The sequence below is a fragment of the Heliconius melpomene genome, chromosome 21, assembly GCF_056956725.1.
Source record: "Heliconius melpomene rosina isolate 202511_hmr_F chromosome 21, ASM5695672v1, whole genome shotgun sequence".
Lineage (NCBI taxonomy): Eukaryota > Metazoa > Arthropoda > Insecta > Lepidoptera > Nymphalidae > Heliconius > Heliconius melpomene.
The window spans coordinates 2,365,575-2,381,781 of record NC_140409.1 but is presented as its reverse complement, the minus strand read 5'-3'; the positions used below and the strand labels follow the sequence as shown (position 1 = coordinate 2,381,781).

The 16,207-nt window shown below is 32.6% G+C and overlaps 1 protein-coding gene across 2 annotated transcripts in view; it reads right to left on the bottom strand.

Annotated features, from left to right (window-relative positions):
• The window catches only part of LanA (laminin subunit alpha), a 42,595-nt gene that overhangs the window by 13,889 nt on the left and 12,499 nt on the right, over positions 1-16,207 (bottom strand). For both annotated transcript variants that reach the window (XM_085206217.1, XM_085206218.1), the window contains 31 exons: positions 15,751-15,888; positions 15,468-15,579; positions 14,987-15,162; positions 14,450-14,626; positions 14,031-14,153; positions 13,163-13,321; positions 12,575-12,828; positions 12,167-12,303; positions 11,736-11,874; positions 11,228-11,416; positions 10,585-10,938; positions 10,040-10,192; positions 9,779-9,953; positions 9,315-9,475; positions 8,839-8,998; positions 8,188-8,421; positions 7,394-7,556; positions 6,919-7,081; positions 6,274-6,396; positions 5,816-5,990; positions 5,103-5,406; positions 4,673-4,898; positions 4,311-4,438; positions 3,888-4,012; positions 3,160-3,333; positions 2,693-2,894; positions 2,012-2,091; positions 1,602-1,710; positions 1,192-1,306; positions 741-902; positions 249-468 (listed from right to left, as the gene is read on the bottom strand). In XM_085206217.1, the coding sequence (XP_085062343.1) occupies positions 249-468; positions 741-902; positions 1,192-1,306; positions 1,602-1,710; positions 2,012-2,091; positions 2,693-2,894; positions 3,160-3,333; positions 3,888-4,012; positions 4,311-4,438; positions 4,673-4,898; positions 5,103-5,406; positions 5,816-5,990; positions 6,274-6,396; positions 6,919-7,081; positions 7,394-7,556; positions 8,188-8,421; positions 8,839-8,998; positions 9,315-9,475; positions 9,779-9,953; positions 10,040-10,192; positions 10,585-10,938; positions 11,228-11,416; positions 11,736-11,874; positions 12,167-12,303; positions 12,575-12,828; positions 13,163-13,321; positions 14,031-14,153; positions 14,450-14,626; positions 14,987-15,162; positions 15,468-15,579; positions 15,751-15,888 (5,310 nt within the window). The remainder of the gene's footprint in view (positions 1-248; positions 469-740; positions 903-1,191; positions 1,307-1,601; positions 1,711-2,011; positions 2,092-2,692; positions 2,895-3,159; positions 3,334-3,887; positions 4,013-4,310; positions 4,439-4,672; positions 4,899-5,102; positions 5,407-5,815; positions 5,991-6,273; positions 6,397-6,918; positions 7,082-7,393; positions 7,557-8,187; positions 8,422-8,838; positions 8,999-9,314; positions 9,476-9,778; positions 9,954-10,039; positions 10,193-10,584; positions 10,939-11,227; positions 11,417-11,735; positions 11,875-12,166; positions 12,304-12,574; positions 12,829-13,162; positions 13,322-14,030; positions 14,154-14,449; positions 14,627-14,986; positions 15,163-15,467; positions 15,580-15,750; positions 15,889-16,207) is intronic.

Here is a 16,207-nt window from a genome sequence, read left to right as displayed (position 1 = left end):
TATATTTATTCCACACTAGAAAAAAATATATTTGTTTTACAAATTAATAAAGATTTGAATGTAAAATTTGAACTTGGAAATCGACCAGGCGCTCTGTCCACTAAGCCATACGTTCTCATCAAGCTACGTAAATTTCTTATAAGTATGTTACAACATTATAATTCTAAGTAAATATCATTGGGTAACGGAAACTTGTAATAATTCCCTAACAACATAAATAACTTGAAAAAAGCATATCAGAATTGTACCTGCTATATCACTTTTAATCTGTCGTGCCTCAGTCAAGGCGCTGTCCACTTTAGGTTGTTGACTTAATTCTAGACCAGTCGCTAGGTCACCGACGTGGTTGACGACGTCTTTGGCCTTTTGACTGTTTTCTCTTACTGAGGCCAGTATTTCATCTGCAGCGTTAGTCAACTCAGCGGCTCTCAATATTTGCTTATCGCTATCAGTGGCTGCAAATTCAGCCTGCAAAACATTATAAATATGATGTTCTTCTTGTATCCCACACATAGCAGGGCAGGCAGCGGGTACCACGTCGCATTTCTGAGGTGATTGAACTCAATTCATTATCAGAGCGAGAAAATGAAAATATTAAATATTTCATTCCCCCGAGTGGGAATCGAACCCACAACCTGTCGCGTTTACAGTTACATGCTTATGCCTCTGCGCCATGACTGGCCTCGATATTATGGCTTATCAAGATTAAAGACACAGGTCATCTAAAAAAATAAACATACCGATCGTAAAAGATTTTTGGCGTTGCTCTCTAGTCCTTTTACGGAAGATGTAACTTCAACAAGATCAACGTTTTTGAGTTCTGCAACTCTTGGTTTCAGCAAGTCCGTTTGATTTGATATGTAATTGAGACGTTGTGTTGTGAAGAAGGAATCAGCTTTGTCCTGTATAGAAATTAAATATGTCGTTGAAGTAAGATTGTCGTTGAGGTAAAAAAATGACTTCAAAATTACATATTATATCTATATTCACAAACTTAAATTGAAATGTAAAATTTAACTTCAAAGGAAAGGTAATTAAATAAATTGTTGATGATCTACTATTTAAAGCCCATTATTTTTGGAGTCAAAAAAAGAAAATGCAGTCCAATTCATAACCTCCTCCTATTTAAAGTCGATTTTTAAGTTCGAAGTATATAAAATAATTTAATAGTAATAAAATATAAATTTTTACCTTGAAATCAAGAGTCGCATTTCTTAATCGGTCACTGAGATCTTCTACTGTAAATATTAAGGCGTCTGTGCAAGAGTCGCATTCCAGGCATCCTTCTTGTGGTATCAGCACCCATCTGTAAGATAACACTTTTGTTTACATTTAAAAAAAACAAATTGAATTAAGTGTATAAGTTAAAATTAAGCATAGGCCATCACGGCATAGCTTTGGACTATAAATACGACGGCTGTGGGTTCGATCACCATTAAAGTAAAAAAAGATATTTTAAATATAAGGTATATTATGTAAAGTAGGATACGATTATTTAAATAATTTCTATAAAAAACAAAACATCATTATAATTAAAAAAATACAATTAGATTCAAATACATAATATAAAAAACTAAGTAATATAATTATTATATCCATACCTTTCTGGACACCGATCGCATTTCTCTCCTATGACGCCCGGTAAGCACTCACATTGGCCGGACGCGTTGCACATAAACCCGACTGAATACCCTTTGTTACAATTACAATCTGAAAGTATACATAAATATTATATAAAGAATAGTTTTTTTTTAGAACTTTCAATAATATTATATATTTTTTATTTTACAATTTTTTTTATTCTAAATATACTCTTTAAAGCAAAGCCTAGGTGATGCCTAAACAAGATTTTCTTCTTATAATTTTAAATTAATTACATATTCGCTCAGACACAAATATTTTCTTCTATTTTATTATATAAAAATATTTTTTAGATTATAATTTAAGTTTAAGTAGTTCAATCGAGAATAGTATTAAAGATATTTAAAATACAAGAATGAACTATACTAACGATCGCATCCTTCCTTCGTGTAGTTCCAGTAACCAGCTGCACACTGATCGCAATGCTTTCCAGTCACTCCTTTAGCGCATCTAGAGAGAAAAAGGTGGTATTTTATAAGTATAAGTATTTTTTAATAATATGGAACTTTTTTAATGTTATCATACATATATTTAAGTTAACTATTTTTTTTGCACAAATACATTTATAATTTGAGAACAAGGCGACGATAAATAAAAATAATCAATACACATTTAAAAAATATATATACAGGCAGTCATGATAATTATAATGGGTATTTCTGAAACACCTAATTATATAAGGATAGAGTAATAGATATTTTTTTTTAATAAATATTTTTTATTAAAATATAAATATAATGTAATTATATTCGTCGTTTATTCAGTGTATCTACCAATGAGGTTAAAACTACAGTAAGATGTGTTAGAAGATGTTATAATTTCTTTAAAAATATATATTTCTATTTTTTATGATGAAATTTAGTAAAAATATATTAGTTTTATTATTATATATTTGGTGAAAATGAAAATATTTAGTAAATGCAAGTAATTAATGTATAATCCTAACCTCATAAGTCTACTATGAGATGTTTCCGGTTTATCTATACATTAGGGGACACCTATATAAATTTATACCTTTAAGTAATTAAACAGCAATATTTATTTTAAATACCTGCACTGTCCAGTATTATCGTCACACTGTGCCGACTCCGAGGCGACACCACAGTCACACGGAGTACAACCCCGCCCGCTGTTAAGGCCGTAGTGGTTAGGTGCGCATTGGTCGCATTTGTCCCCTATCACCCCGGGTCTGCATACGCAAGTACCGGTGGCGGGATCGCAGCGCTCCATGCCGAACTCGTCGCATACGCATGCTACGAAATATCACAAATTAATTTACTTAAGCTTAACTTTTAATCTACTTATATATATATATATATATATATATATATATATTTATATATATATATATGTATATATATATATATATTTAATAATTTTTATTAATTTTTAATGATGCTAAGACATAATTCTTAGTAGTGAGTTTTGTAAATTACTTTGTATTTTTTTAACTTTTATGATAATAAACAATAATTAATATCTAAGTCTAATATTCTATAGCCCGTAATAGGTACATACCTGTACAATTCTTAGAGAAAATTGCGTCACCAAAGAACCCTGGGGCACATAAATTGCAAGCGGCTCCGGCAGTATTGTTGACACATTTGAGGCAATCTCCTGTTATACTATCGCAAGAACCAGGATCTGCAGTGTTGATGTTGCCAGAGCAATTGCAAGGCTTACAATGGTCACCTGAAACAAAATAATCATATTAATTTATATATAATATGTTGCTTAGAGTAGATCTGTATTCCCTACTATATGAAATAAAATAAGTTATTAATAAAGTCAATTTTGTATCTTTTATACACTTTCGAATGTTATAAAAACATTCGAGTACATAACGGCAAAAAACAGATTTAGCATAGATTAAATTTTTTATTTAAAGATAAATCACAAAAAGTAAGTAAGTATAAGTTATATTATACGCTATATTGGATATTTACTGTAGGGTAAGGGTCCACGTTAATATTTAAAATTAGGCGGTTGCGTCCGCTTGATCCACACAATTATTTTACTGATCTAAATTACTTTTCTATTCTAATAACATTATGATTTAAAAGACAATATTGATACACTGAAAATTAAAGTTTAATAAAACAATTATCTTGTAACAAATTAGCGTGACCTTGGGTTTCCCCATAAAAATGTGTCATGACACAGATGTATGTATTACGGGAAGTGTTGTATTACTTAATTTAGTTTTTCTAAATCGGAATGACACAAAAAAATAATATTTAACAAACCAATTTCCTCTGGTATTCCATAATAGCCGGCAGCACAGTATTCGCATCGAGCACCTCCATAGCCAGGTTTACACATACACGATATTAGAGTGCCATTTTCACTTAAATCACAGCCTATGGCGAAGCTATGGAAGTAAAGAATTATAATTATTTATCAATGGAATGTTATAAACACTGATTGTATTTTCCAAACATAACTAAATTCGGTAAAAATATTTCTTCTCACTTAATTATTTTAAAATAATATATTGTTGATTTATAATTTTGTATTCACAGAAAAAAAAACAATTTATATAAGGTTCAAATGCTAATGTTTAAAAGATTACATCTCAATTTCATTTCATTTTATTATTAAATTGTTAAACTTCTTTCGTTGTTATAAAATGGTGTATATTTTATAAGTAAAGTTAAATAAAAACTCACTTATTAGAAGCATAGGGTATGGGACAAGCGCAAATCAAGCAGTCTCTTGGGGTGCCGATTGTTGCGTCGCCGTGATAACCTTCTATACATTGTTCGCAATGATCGCCAAATGTATTGTCCGTACATTCCTAAGTAGACGTCAATAAATATTATTAATTTTATATAAATGTATTCTAATTTTTGGCATCCTTTATTGTTTTAACAATAGGTGGAAGTGTTTAACACCGTCCTCTGCCTATCCAGTTCTCAGAAACGATTTTTTAAGTATAAAAGTTCTTTCTAATTACAATTAAATCTACAACTATCAGGTTTATATCAAAAAACTCCCAAAAAGAGGCCGTAAACAAATTTTAAATACTCACCAAACAAATACCGGTATTAACATCACATTCCTTCGAGTGTCCGTTGCACTGACAAGGTACACAGAAACCTGCGTGAGGTCCTGAACTAAGTCTGTAGTAGCCCTCAGCGCACTGTTCACAGGATAAACCTCTATAAGCTTTAGGACACTGACATTCCTCTACCGATGAAGCTCGCCTATCATCTGCGTAGTCGTCCACTCCCACGTCTAGTCTTACTGCCATTAACCTGTATTATTATTTATTTAGAAAATTATTTTTCCTAAGTGTGTTTCCCAAATACTGTTTTATTATTTTTTAAATACTTATGTTTTTTATTGACAGATTATTTATTTAATTTTGAATATTAGTGTTCTAGTAAAAGCTTAACTGATTTTGCTTTTATTAAAAACATTATAATTTCAATAATAAACTAACAGATGTAAATACAAACCGTGTAGTAACAGCCTTATTCCAATAAGTAGCTCTAATATAAATACTAGTAACATTAACCAGCACATTCATAAACTGATCTCTTGTGACTGCTGTGCCATCCAAATTGGTGAATTCATCCTCACTCAGTCTAACACTATGCACCCAATCAATTAAAGATGGCGGTTGCTCTACACTGTTGTGCACTATAAAGTTGTTTGACCCGCCTATTATGACGTCAGCAGCGTCTATCGCTTCGCCGTCTTCTTGTGTAGTGTAGAAGAGCGAGTATGTAAGGTATCCACCGTAGGATGTTAGACGTTTACCTGAAGGACATTGTTATTTTATTAATTATTTGGGTTTTAATAATAATTGTGTAGAATAATAATCTCTTTTTTTAGGTGTATATTTAGTTTTATATAGCTTGATATATTTTTAGTGGTCAGTCGTGGCATAAGTTTGTCTGTAAATGCGACTGCTTATAAGGCGTCTACGTCGAGGAAATGGAATATTTATTATTTTCATTTCTTCAATCTGGTGTCGATATTAAACGCGGCGTTGAGTTTCGCCACTTAACACACAATGCCTGCAGAATTTGGTGGAAATTGGGAACGGAATGTTTTAATACCAAGTTCCCTCTGTGTGCGGGATACAGCCTGAGGCTAATATAGAGTAGTAATATAACAAATATAATTAATTATTTAGACTGATAATTCTTTATAATGAGAAATTTACCAAGATAATAATCAGGAGCGCCAAAATACACAACTCTTTGTGTTCCATCGTCACTGGCTACATCAGCACCGATGACTGATTCGTTTAGTACCGTAGGGGGTACCGGTATGGGGAAGATGTTTAATGTACGGTTAGACTCTATGTTTACCAAATACCAGTCTGTCATACCGTTTATCTGAAAATAAATGAGTAATTAATTTTATATGTTTTATAAGAGTCCAGGGAATCACCATAAGTTTTTATTACAAAAAAATAGATGTAATAATAGTTTTAAAAAAATAAAATTGGTTAAGTAATTTTTGTATTGTATTCTTGCAAACATAATTGTCAACAATCGTTACATTTTTTTAAATGTTTTCTAAAAAATGTGGATTTGTGGAGGAATAACAAACTTAAAAATATTATAATTTATATATAAGTATAGATAATCTTAGTGTCTATAATTTATATTCACTTACCATAGCCCAAGAAAGGTACGAACTGACACACTTAGTTGTTTTACCGAAGCAGAAGCATTTGGTACAACCGTCGGGATTGTCGGGTTGAAGATTGAAGTATTCGTCTTTACATACGTCACAGGCCTGTTTGTAAAAAAGGAAAATAGTCTTGTAATAATGTAATTATTTAATAATTCTCATTTTATTTTCAAATTATTTGCCTGTACTGTTTAAGATAAAATGCTAATTTAAAGAAAGAAAAGAGTTTATTAGTTTTTGTTATGCTTGCTATGCTGGCTTTTCGCGATGAAATTTGATTCACTATACATCGCTGTTAGTCTTTCACGTTTTAATTATACTCACGATTACTAAATTAATGACATAAGATATATTAATAATTTAACAAATAATAAACCGAGGAAATAAGTTCTAATAAGCCTATAAGAATTTTGACATATTATAAGAACGTTTGGCATAGTGGTGAGAGCGCTAGAAAAGTATACAATCCATGCAGATTCCAATTCCACTACGTTTGAATTTTTACCCGTTATTTAAAATATGTTTCTTCTAATGTCTTTCTTTCTTCTTTATTATCTTTAGCCTGGAAGAAAACACACCCAAAACACCTTATTTTAAAAAAAAATCTTATTCTACCGAGAAACCCACCTGTCCCTTAACATGTTTCTTGCAGTAGCACTGCGCAGTGTTCTGATCGCACACGTCGTCAGTGGTCCCCTGCAGGTCGCAGGTGCACTGGAGACAGTCTGGGAACGCGTAGTGTCCGGGGACGCAGTGATCGCACACGCGACCAATTACGTTCTCTTTGCATCTGTTGAAGCATACATAGTTATTTAAATTATTATTTTGTTTGAATATAATAATGTGAGAGAATTAATTTTATAATATAAATGAGAAAAACTTATTTTATTCTTCTTCATTGTACAATTTTAAAACAATTTGGAAATATTACAATGTCCAATATTCAGATGGAATAAAAATGATTTGAATGTATATATTCCGTACCATTATTAATGTGTACTGCTCAAATGCAACTTGACTTGAAAATACACTTTGTTTGTATAAGTATATTATACTGTAATACTAATTATATATATTATTACACCCATAAAGAGATACTTACGCGCAATTACCACTGTCAGCTTCGCACTGCAGCTGGTTACCGATGACACCTAAAGGATTGCAGTTACAGTCGTCGCATCCTCGTTGTACGTCAAAGTTGAATGTGTAGGGCTTGCAGCGGTCGCAGTCCTCGCCTTCTACGTTCTTCGGGCAAATGCATTGGCCTTTGGCAATTAAACAAAAAAGAAATTAACTCATTGAAAATATCTATTTTTCCGTAGTCATATAATTTGGGGATCTTCAGATGTAGTGTGAATAGGCATTTTCTAGATATGCGCGATACATCGTAGATTTTTTTGATATTTTTTTTATACTTAGCGTCTTATTCCTGCACAATAATAGGTATGTGTTAAATACTCTGTGCTCACTATAAAGCCATTTCGTGCTATGTGAGGGAACTCAGAGGCGCGCGTTATCCACCAGAGCGGAGTAAAAAAATCAGAGTATAATCTTTCTCCTTTCTTTCTTTTTGTCGATTGAATCCATTAACGTTGCATTAACAGTAAAAAAGTGTTCCACTGCACCAGGATTGATTAATGTAAATTGAAAATCTGTATAAAAATAATATATATAGTATGAAAATTTTAATGCTACGCGCTACTTTAATTTTTTTATACATTTTCTACATCAAAAATACATTATTATATCAGTCGAGGCTCTACCACGGCTCGGAGCACTACTCGTGCTCCACCGCTGGCTAACCTCGACAAACTTAATTATAGTCCCGCAGGGGGCGCCTTTACAGTCGTATCAACATTATAATATTATTATTGATTATTAGTTAATTTCGCTTACCATTCTCGTCGCATATCGCCGTTGACGGACAATGGCAGGGCCTACAATTGGGGAATCCATAATAACCAGTCCTGCAAGCGCTGCAGGTTCTACCGATAACATTTTCTTTACAGGGACACTGCCCTCCGAATGTATTGCACTCAAGCTCAGTGGAACCCATAAAATCGCAGAAACAACTTAACGCTCCACTGTTATATTCAGCTGTTATTGAAAACATGGCGTCGTGGCAGAAACCTGTGTGAGAATATGTTGATAGATAAATATTCATAGGCTATGAGAATTTATCATTTAGTTCAGATTTGGACATACATTCATATATTTAAACAAGTTCAAAAATTTTCATTTTTTAGATGAGATTATTTTTTATATTTAGATGCTTTGTCAATAATCATTAGGCTCGGTATAATTTTTTTTCGGGGAAATTTTTTTCACGCTTCATTCCGCACCTAGAGACATAATCTTGTGTCAAATGTTTCCATTCAAAGTTGGCGAAACTCAACCCTGCGGTTATTTCTATGAGAAAAAATCAAACCCACAATCATTGCGTGTACAGTCGGACGTTGTCCCACTGAGCCGCGATAATTTGTTGTTGAAATATTATAGTAACAATTCAGAGTAAAAAGTCCAAAGCCAAAACAACTATTAGGTTACCAGTTTCGTTGGAGGCAATGTGGTAATGATTCGCAGCACATTTCTCAATGAATTCTCTTGTGTAGTCAATCATATTCGCTTCTTTCAGTACGGAGTCAATAAAGTCTTGTTTCTCTATAACAAGTACGTAGTCCAGCCACACGCCTTTACTTTTATCTCCCTTAAGTTACATAAAAAACAAAATATATTAATTTATTTTGAAAATACATTAATAAATTATATATATTCACTAAATGTCTACCTATTTTATGTTTAGATATCGACTCTGTTACTATGATACGTGTTTTATTGTAATTTTCATAATACTAATGTAGTTTATATGAATTATGTACTATTTCGCAATAATGCGTGCTTAGTGGAAGAACTCAACACCACATATTGACAATCCATAGCAGCTTTAACAATTGGACGCTATCTAGACTCGCTTCAGGGTAATTAAGATTAATTTATTAATGAAGTAATAATAAGACACTCACTTTAAACTCAATAGTAAAGTTTTCGTTGACTGCAAATTGTGTATTTCCATCAGCTAGTCGTATAAGGGCCCTGCATCCAGAATTCGAAGGGCAATGTTCAACTGGCATGCTGGCTTCGTATTGCTGACCGTCGGCAGTCAAAATTATGTTTACGTTGCTTTCTGTATATAGAAATAATTCAAAATGATATAGTTTCACGCTTTATCCCGCTAGCTGGGTAGGCCTTTCTCCCCTCACAGCCCAAATTTTCAAGATATTTGAATATCGAAACTCAATGCCATGGTTTGTTTTGTTAGTATAGCGAGGACGTCAGAGTTAAGAGCTATTTAGAAATACGAGCCTAAGTCTAGTATACAAAAGTTACATAGTGAAATTTTCTTTCTTTAATTATGCTATAAATATAAATACTTTAATTCTTAAACATTTTATTGTTACTTATACAAATATAATAAAAAGTATATTACCTGGATGGTCCGGTTGATAATAATGTATGGCGAACTTATAATCACCGGGGGTAGGAACTTTGGATTCAATTTTAACTGTCTCCGATTGAGGTGCAAGATACACTACGCTTGTAGAATTATCTAGAATGTGTGGCCTTAATTCACGATCACCTCCTATACCTGATTCTATTTCCACCTGAAAATAATTATACATAATTCTGTTAAACATAAGTATTGTTTAGTGAAAAATATCTCTTAGGTTATCATGTTTTCAACTTATACCTTTTTGGAGTCAACAGCCGTAGAAAACACGGCGGGACTGCAGCGGCCATCTCTCCTCAAACAATACGGCCTCGGTGTTATATAATCTAAATGCCATTCCGCTTCCGGAATTGCTATAATCGATTTAATTCCAGCGAGTGTCCCATTCTGCCCCTAAAGATTTAAAATAAAAATATACACTTTTTTTATTTTCACGCTTTATTCCGCACAGAGGGAACCTATTCCCTCTGCCTACCGTGCTGTGTACAACTGAGTGTCTTAACACTAGGATCTTAAGCCACCCCGTTCCACATTTCTCGCCGAATTCTGACATTGCGTGTTAAGTGGCGGAACTCAAGGTATAGTATTGTAGAGACACCAGCAAAAAAATGGAAACATACATTTTACATTTAAATAAATATTTCGTCTCCTCGAGTAGGCATTGAACCCACGATGGATTTTATAATCAAGAAGCACAAAGTTTCTGCGCCACGACTGGCCTTATTAAAATAATTAAAAAAAAAATTACGACGCATATTTTAAAAAAAAATGCACAACGTACTTACGTTAATATAAATAACATTGGAACCATCTTGCACATTAAAGAAATGTATTTTCGATATATCATCCACAATAACTTGTCTACAAGGTGCTGTATACGGGCAATCGTTTAAATTAGCGACAGCGTTAAACTCCGGACCTTCACCTGACTTAAATCTTATATTAACAGTGGCTCTTGGAGACAAATTGTAAACATCTGATGAATCGCTATTATATTCAATATTTTGTAAAGCCGTCCTATTTATTGGTGTCACATATTCGAGAACAAGCACGTATGTTCCAGAAGGATCTATTTTCATGTTATATTTAAGTTCGTTTTGTTCACTATTAATTATTGGTATTTCGTTTGGACCGCTTTGCTGAAATAAGTAAAATTTATTAATACGTATGTATTCGTCTATTTTTTTAGCATCAACGCGATTAAATGAAAATAATTCATTGCTCCGAGCGGGAGTCGAATCCATAACAGACGTCCTCAACATCAGTCTATCTTTTATATAAACAACATTGTGGACAAATTTTATTATATATTATACCTATATTAATGGAACTTTTACAATATTGTAAGTTAAAGAGTTTTATTATTATCATAGTAGAAAGCGACGCGAGCGAAGAAATATTTAAGACAATAATGTAAGGTAAACTCACCTCAAGATCAGAGATATATTCTTTAACAGATGAAACCAAGTCTACTACGCTTGCTATCGGTCGTCCACTAACACTGGGATACGCAAAATGTCTACATAACTTCCTGTCACCAATTATACAGGGTTTGTCCACTAGTTTTGTTAGTACTGTTGCTTCGTAATAGGCTTCAGGTATAAGAACGAAGTAATCCTAAAAGAAATAGGACTTTATTAATTCAATAATTTACCAACATTTATATAATATATACGGCAGACCTTATCCTGCCAGGAAACAAATTGTGAAATTTGGTACTATTTCTTTATTTAATTACGGTTAAGCTGGTCTTTTACAATATAGAATAGAAGAGATTAGCTAAGACTGTATCGCAACCTTTCGGGTGCACATAGTTTCAAACTATCCAGAAATCCAATAATAAAAACAAAATTTAATCCAATATCACCCAAGTCGTTGGAGAGGAACAAGAAGACAAGCAGACATATAGAACATTTATGTATAAAATATGTCTTACAATCATAACTTCCTTGGTGGTTTTGATAGTGACAGTCCAGTTGCCGGCGTTCATTACGAAAGGTGCAGGAGCATTTCCTTTTTCTACTAAAACGGTTATTAATTGGGGCTCTATTGTGGGTCTTAGATACACGTTGAACCTAAAAAGTATATATTTTAAATAATTTATTGGCCTTTACGCTATATCTTAAATATAGCAAAGTTACAGGGGACATAGTACTAAGATTTTTTTGGGATACCGTATTTAGAGGCGTAACTCAACGCTGCGCTTTGTCTACCAGAGCGAGGAAATTACTTACTTACTTATTCTTACAGACAAAAGCTGTCCCATTGCGACATAACAGTTTCAATATAAGTATACAAATGATAAATATATATATTCCCATTTTTGCGAGTAAAGCTGAAAACAATAATATATTTATTAATATTTACCATTGCTTAGTTTCGAGAACACTTTCAGGTGTGATAATTATGTTGGCGGTAATGGGATCTCGAAGGGGATTCGCGTACTTCAACACCATACGGTATAAAGACGATTTGCCGATGTGCACCACGTTTATTACCTCATTCTAAAATTGAAGAAAATAGGTTAAATACAAATAAATTTTATGAGCTTCAACTGTACTTATCTTTAATATGAAAAAAAATAATTGCCATTTATTTTAGTAGAATATTTACACAAATATTATTATTTTAGTAGAATATTTAATTTAAAAATATTTTCACGATATAGCATTTTTACAGAATATGCTATAGGATTACCTAACGAAAATTCCAATATCTCAAAATCTTAAGTAACATAATATATAAAAATAAAAAAAGATATATTAAAAAAATCACCTGCAGCAAAGAGAAAACAACATAACCCTTCCACGAATAACCAGGGAACACATCCTCAGAGTTCCTATACCTAACAGGACCAGATTGCGTGAGACCTTCCTCCACTTCGTACTGGAACTGGTGTAGGGTTGGGAAGTAATGAGCTCTTATGGGACGATCGCACCGCCTTCCCTCTACGCGGGAGTGACAACGACATTGACCGGTTGTCTTTTCGCAGTTATTGTCTATTGAACCACCGATGTCGCAGTCGCAAGCTAGAATGGAGAAGTATTTTAACATTTTTTATTTACATATATGGGTAATGTAGCCCTAAAGTATTGTACTTAAAATGTCGCCTTCGTTTTACAGAGATATTGGCTGTTTGTCTTTTCGCAAATATTGATGACCAATATGAGGCAGAGACGCAGGAATTCAACAATACAGGAATTATAGCTTAAATATATTAAATATTTAAGCTTAAACTTTTTTCATCAGATGTATATTTAATAAAAACTTTGTAAAAATAATAAATTCAAATTTAATCTCTTGATTTAGTCAGACCAAAACGGCAATTTTTTCCCCTAATTTATCAATTTCCACAATACATACCAGTACATCCAAACAGATTCTGCGTCTCTATATTATAAAAGCCATCTTGACACTGATCGCACTGTCTGTCCCCTACATTCAACTTGCAGGTGCACTGTCCACTGCGGGTGTTACAGGCACCGAGACCTCCGAGAGTCCCCGCGACGTTACAGTCACATTCTATATGGAAAGAAAATTAAAAATAAATAAATTAATTAAATCATCTTCACGCTGTAGCTCACACACGGCAAGGTAGGCAGAGGGAACCTAGTGTTAAGACACTCCGTTCAACACTGACCGCTGAATTCTGGAGGTATTGCGTGTTGGGTGGCAAAATTTAACGGAGCGCTTTGCCTCGATAATTAACATACTATATATATATATATATATATATATATATATATATATATAATTAATTTTAAAAATGATAACACGTCACTAATAAATAATTGTAAATATGTAATGTTTTTAAAAATAAAATCCTGCCTTCTTTCTTGTTCTTCTCAGATTTGAGGCAGTGAGTGAATCGTGGTAAATTATTTGACGTTCAAAATCGAACTATGTTACTTCTTATTTTGATTAAACACTATTTGAATATTAAATTTAGTAGCTAAAATTACTAACTAACTAAATATATTCAGTTCAGTTTTTGTGTTAATTTGAAATGTTTTTTTTTATTTTGTTACTTTTACATCGACGCCGCACTTAAGCAATACTATACAAATATACTGATATTGTTCATAAATATATTTTTAATTTCAGAGTAGCAATCAAACCCACAACAATGACCTCAACATATTTTTTAATATATCATCAACTTATTTTGTGTGTGCGCTTATAAACTTCTATGACAAAAAATTAAATATTATAAGATTATTAAAAAGCTTACTTTCACATCCAAGAGGGTTGTATTCTTGTAAATTCCAGAACAAAGCTTTACAGTCGTTACAAATGCGTCCTTGTACACGGTCCTTGCATTGACACAGCTCTCCTGCTGGCACTGATCCACATCCTATTAAAAATAAATAGAAATTAATTTAAGTATAGTGTGGAGTGAGATAATAATAAATTAGTTCAACAAAGTTTTTAAATTAGCAATAACGATATGTTTCATACTATTCAAATAAGTGTCGAAACTTTTGATTGGGAGAAGAAACTATTTTATAACGTTACACATTAGACATCCATTAATTATATAGATATTGCCTTTACAATAATACATATTATCATAACTAAATTTACTTTTTCATTCAAATCAAACGTCATAAAATCTTAAATTAAAATAGTTAATATGTAAAATAAGTTTACCAGCAAAAGACGCAATCACCCCTCTCGGATCACAATTGCATTCCTCACAGGCTGGATAGTTGTAGAACTGTTCTTTACATTTGTCGCATTTAACATCATCGAAGTTCGGTTTACAATGGCACTGACCGTTGTCGTCACAAGTTGAACCGATTGTGCCGGATTCGTCGCAGTTACAAGCTAAAAATGGTACAATATGTAATAAATACTGATATGTTAGTCATATTTTAAAGACAAGCTAATAATTAATATATTAGTCTACTACTATTATAAAATAAGTAAATGTTAAGTTATTTTTAAAATATCACAAATGGTTCTTTCTTCTCTTTCTTCAGGATACGGTGGTTTTAGAGATATATAAAAGGAACATATCCTTTATATGGCAAGGTACGCACAAAAAATTCAGTGTTAAGACACTCCGTTTGGCACTTTCTGTTTACCATAGCGGGAATAAAAATGATTTGATTCCCAGACGTTCGGATCCACAGCCCTTTTTTACATTTACACTCCTTCAATAACTAAAAAATATTTTCTACATACGTAAACATTCCGGGAACTTATAGTACCCCGGTGAACATTGGTCACATTGTTTCCCTCCGAAATTAACAAGACAATTGCATTTCCCATCAGCTGAACAACTGGTAGACGTTGACCCGGTGGATGAACAGTTGCAGGGCACGCATGACCTTTCACGACCTTTGATTTCCATGTAATATCTGTTGAAAGAAAATTTTATTAGTTTTTAATATTTTTATTGTGTTATTGTAAGTTGTTACCTTTTGTAAACTAAGTATTTTTCTTTCCTACATCAGCTTCATATATCAGGATATATCCTGTATCCCGCATATATCAGGGTAGACAGAAGGAACATAGTATTAAGACACTGTTCCCCACCAGAGCATGATTTCTTCGAGTGGATTTTTGCTAACTATGTAAACAAGACTCGACTTTTTTGACTTTACTTTTTCAATTTACAAAAGGCGATAATATAAAGGCTATATATATAAATTAAAATATTTACCCTGAAATACATTGATCGCATCTGGCTCCACCGAAACCAGGTTTGCATATACACTGTCCGGTGACGTCATCACAAATGTTGGGCTGAGTTCCACTCGTGTCACAATTACAATCTAAAATAAATATATATTTTAAATAGGACAACATATTATAAAAAATATGAATCAGTTTACTAAACAAAGATATAATAATATAATAATATTTATATACGGTAAATTTATTAATATATGATATACCTAGTTAGTTGTTTTATTAATACTAATGTTATATTTATAAAAACTTACGTTTGCATGTAGGGTAGTTATAATATCCGGCTTCACACTGATTACATGTCCTGCCGCTATACTTGCTTTTACATGTACAATTTCCACTTGCTTTGTCGCACACTTGTGATACAGAACCCACGGAGTTACATTCACAGTCTGAAAATTATAATACAATAAAAATTTACTCTACCAAAATATTTTTTATTGAAATAAACATAATTTTAAATACAAATATTACTATTTAGGGGAGCTATTATGAGGAGGAGAGGAGGGTCTAGGCCGTCTAGGAAGATTGACATAGTGTGACAAGATGGGTGGGGTGGGTTCTAAATTTTGTCACAGTACATTTCAAATTATAATATAGAAACACAATTTTTGAACTGCTTTAAATCAGCTATTTTATACTTTCTAGAAGTAAAATTGCAAAATACATGACGTCACGCTAATTAAAGTAGGACAAGGGCAGGGAACGTAA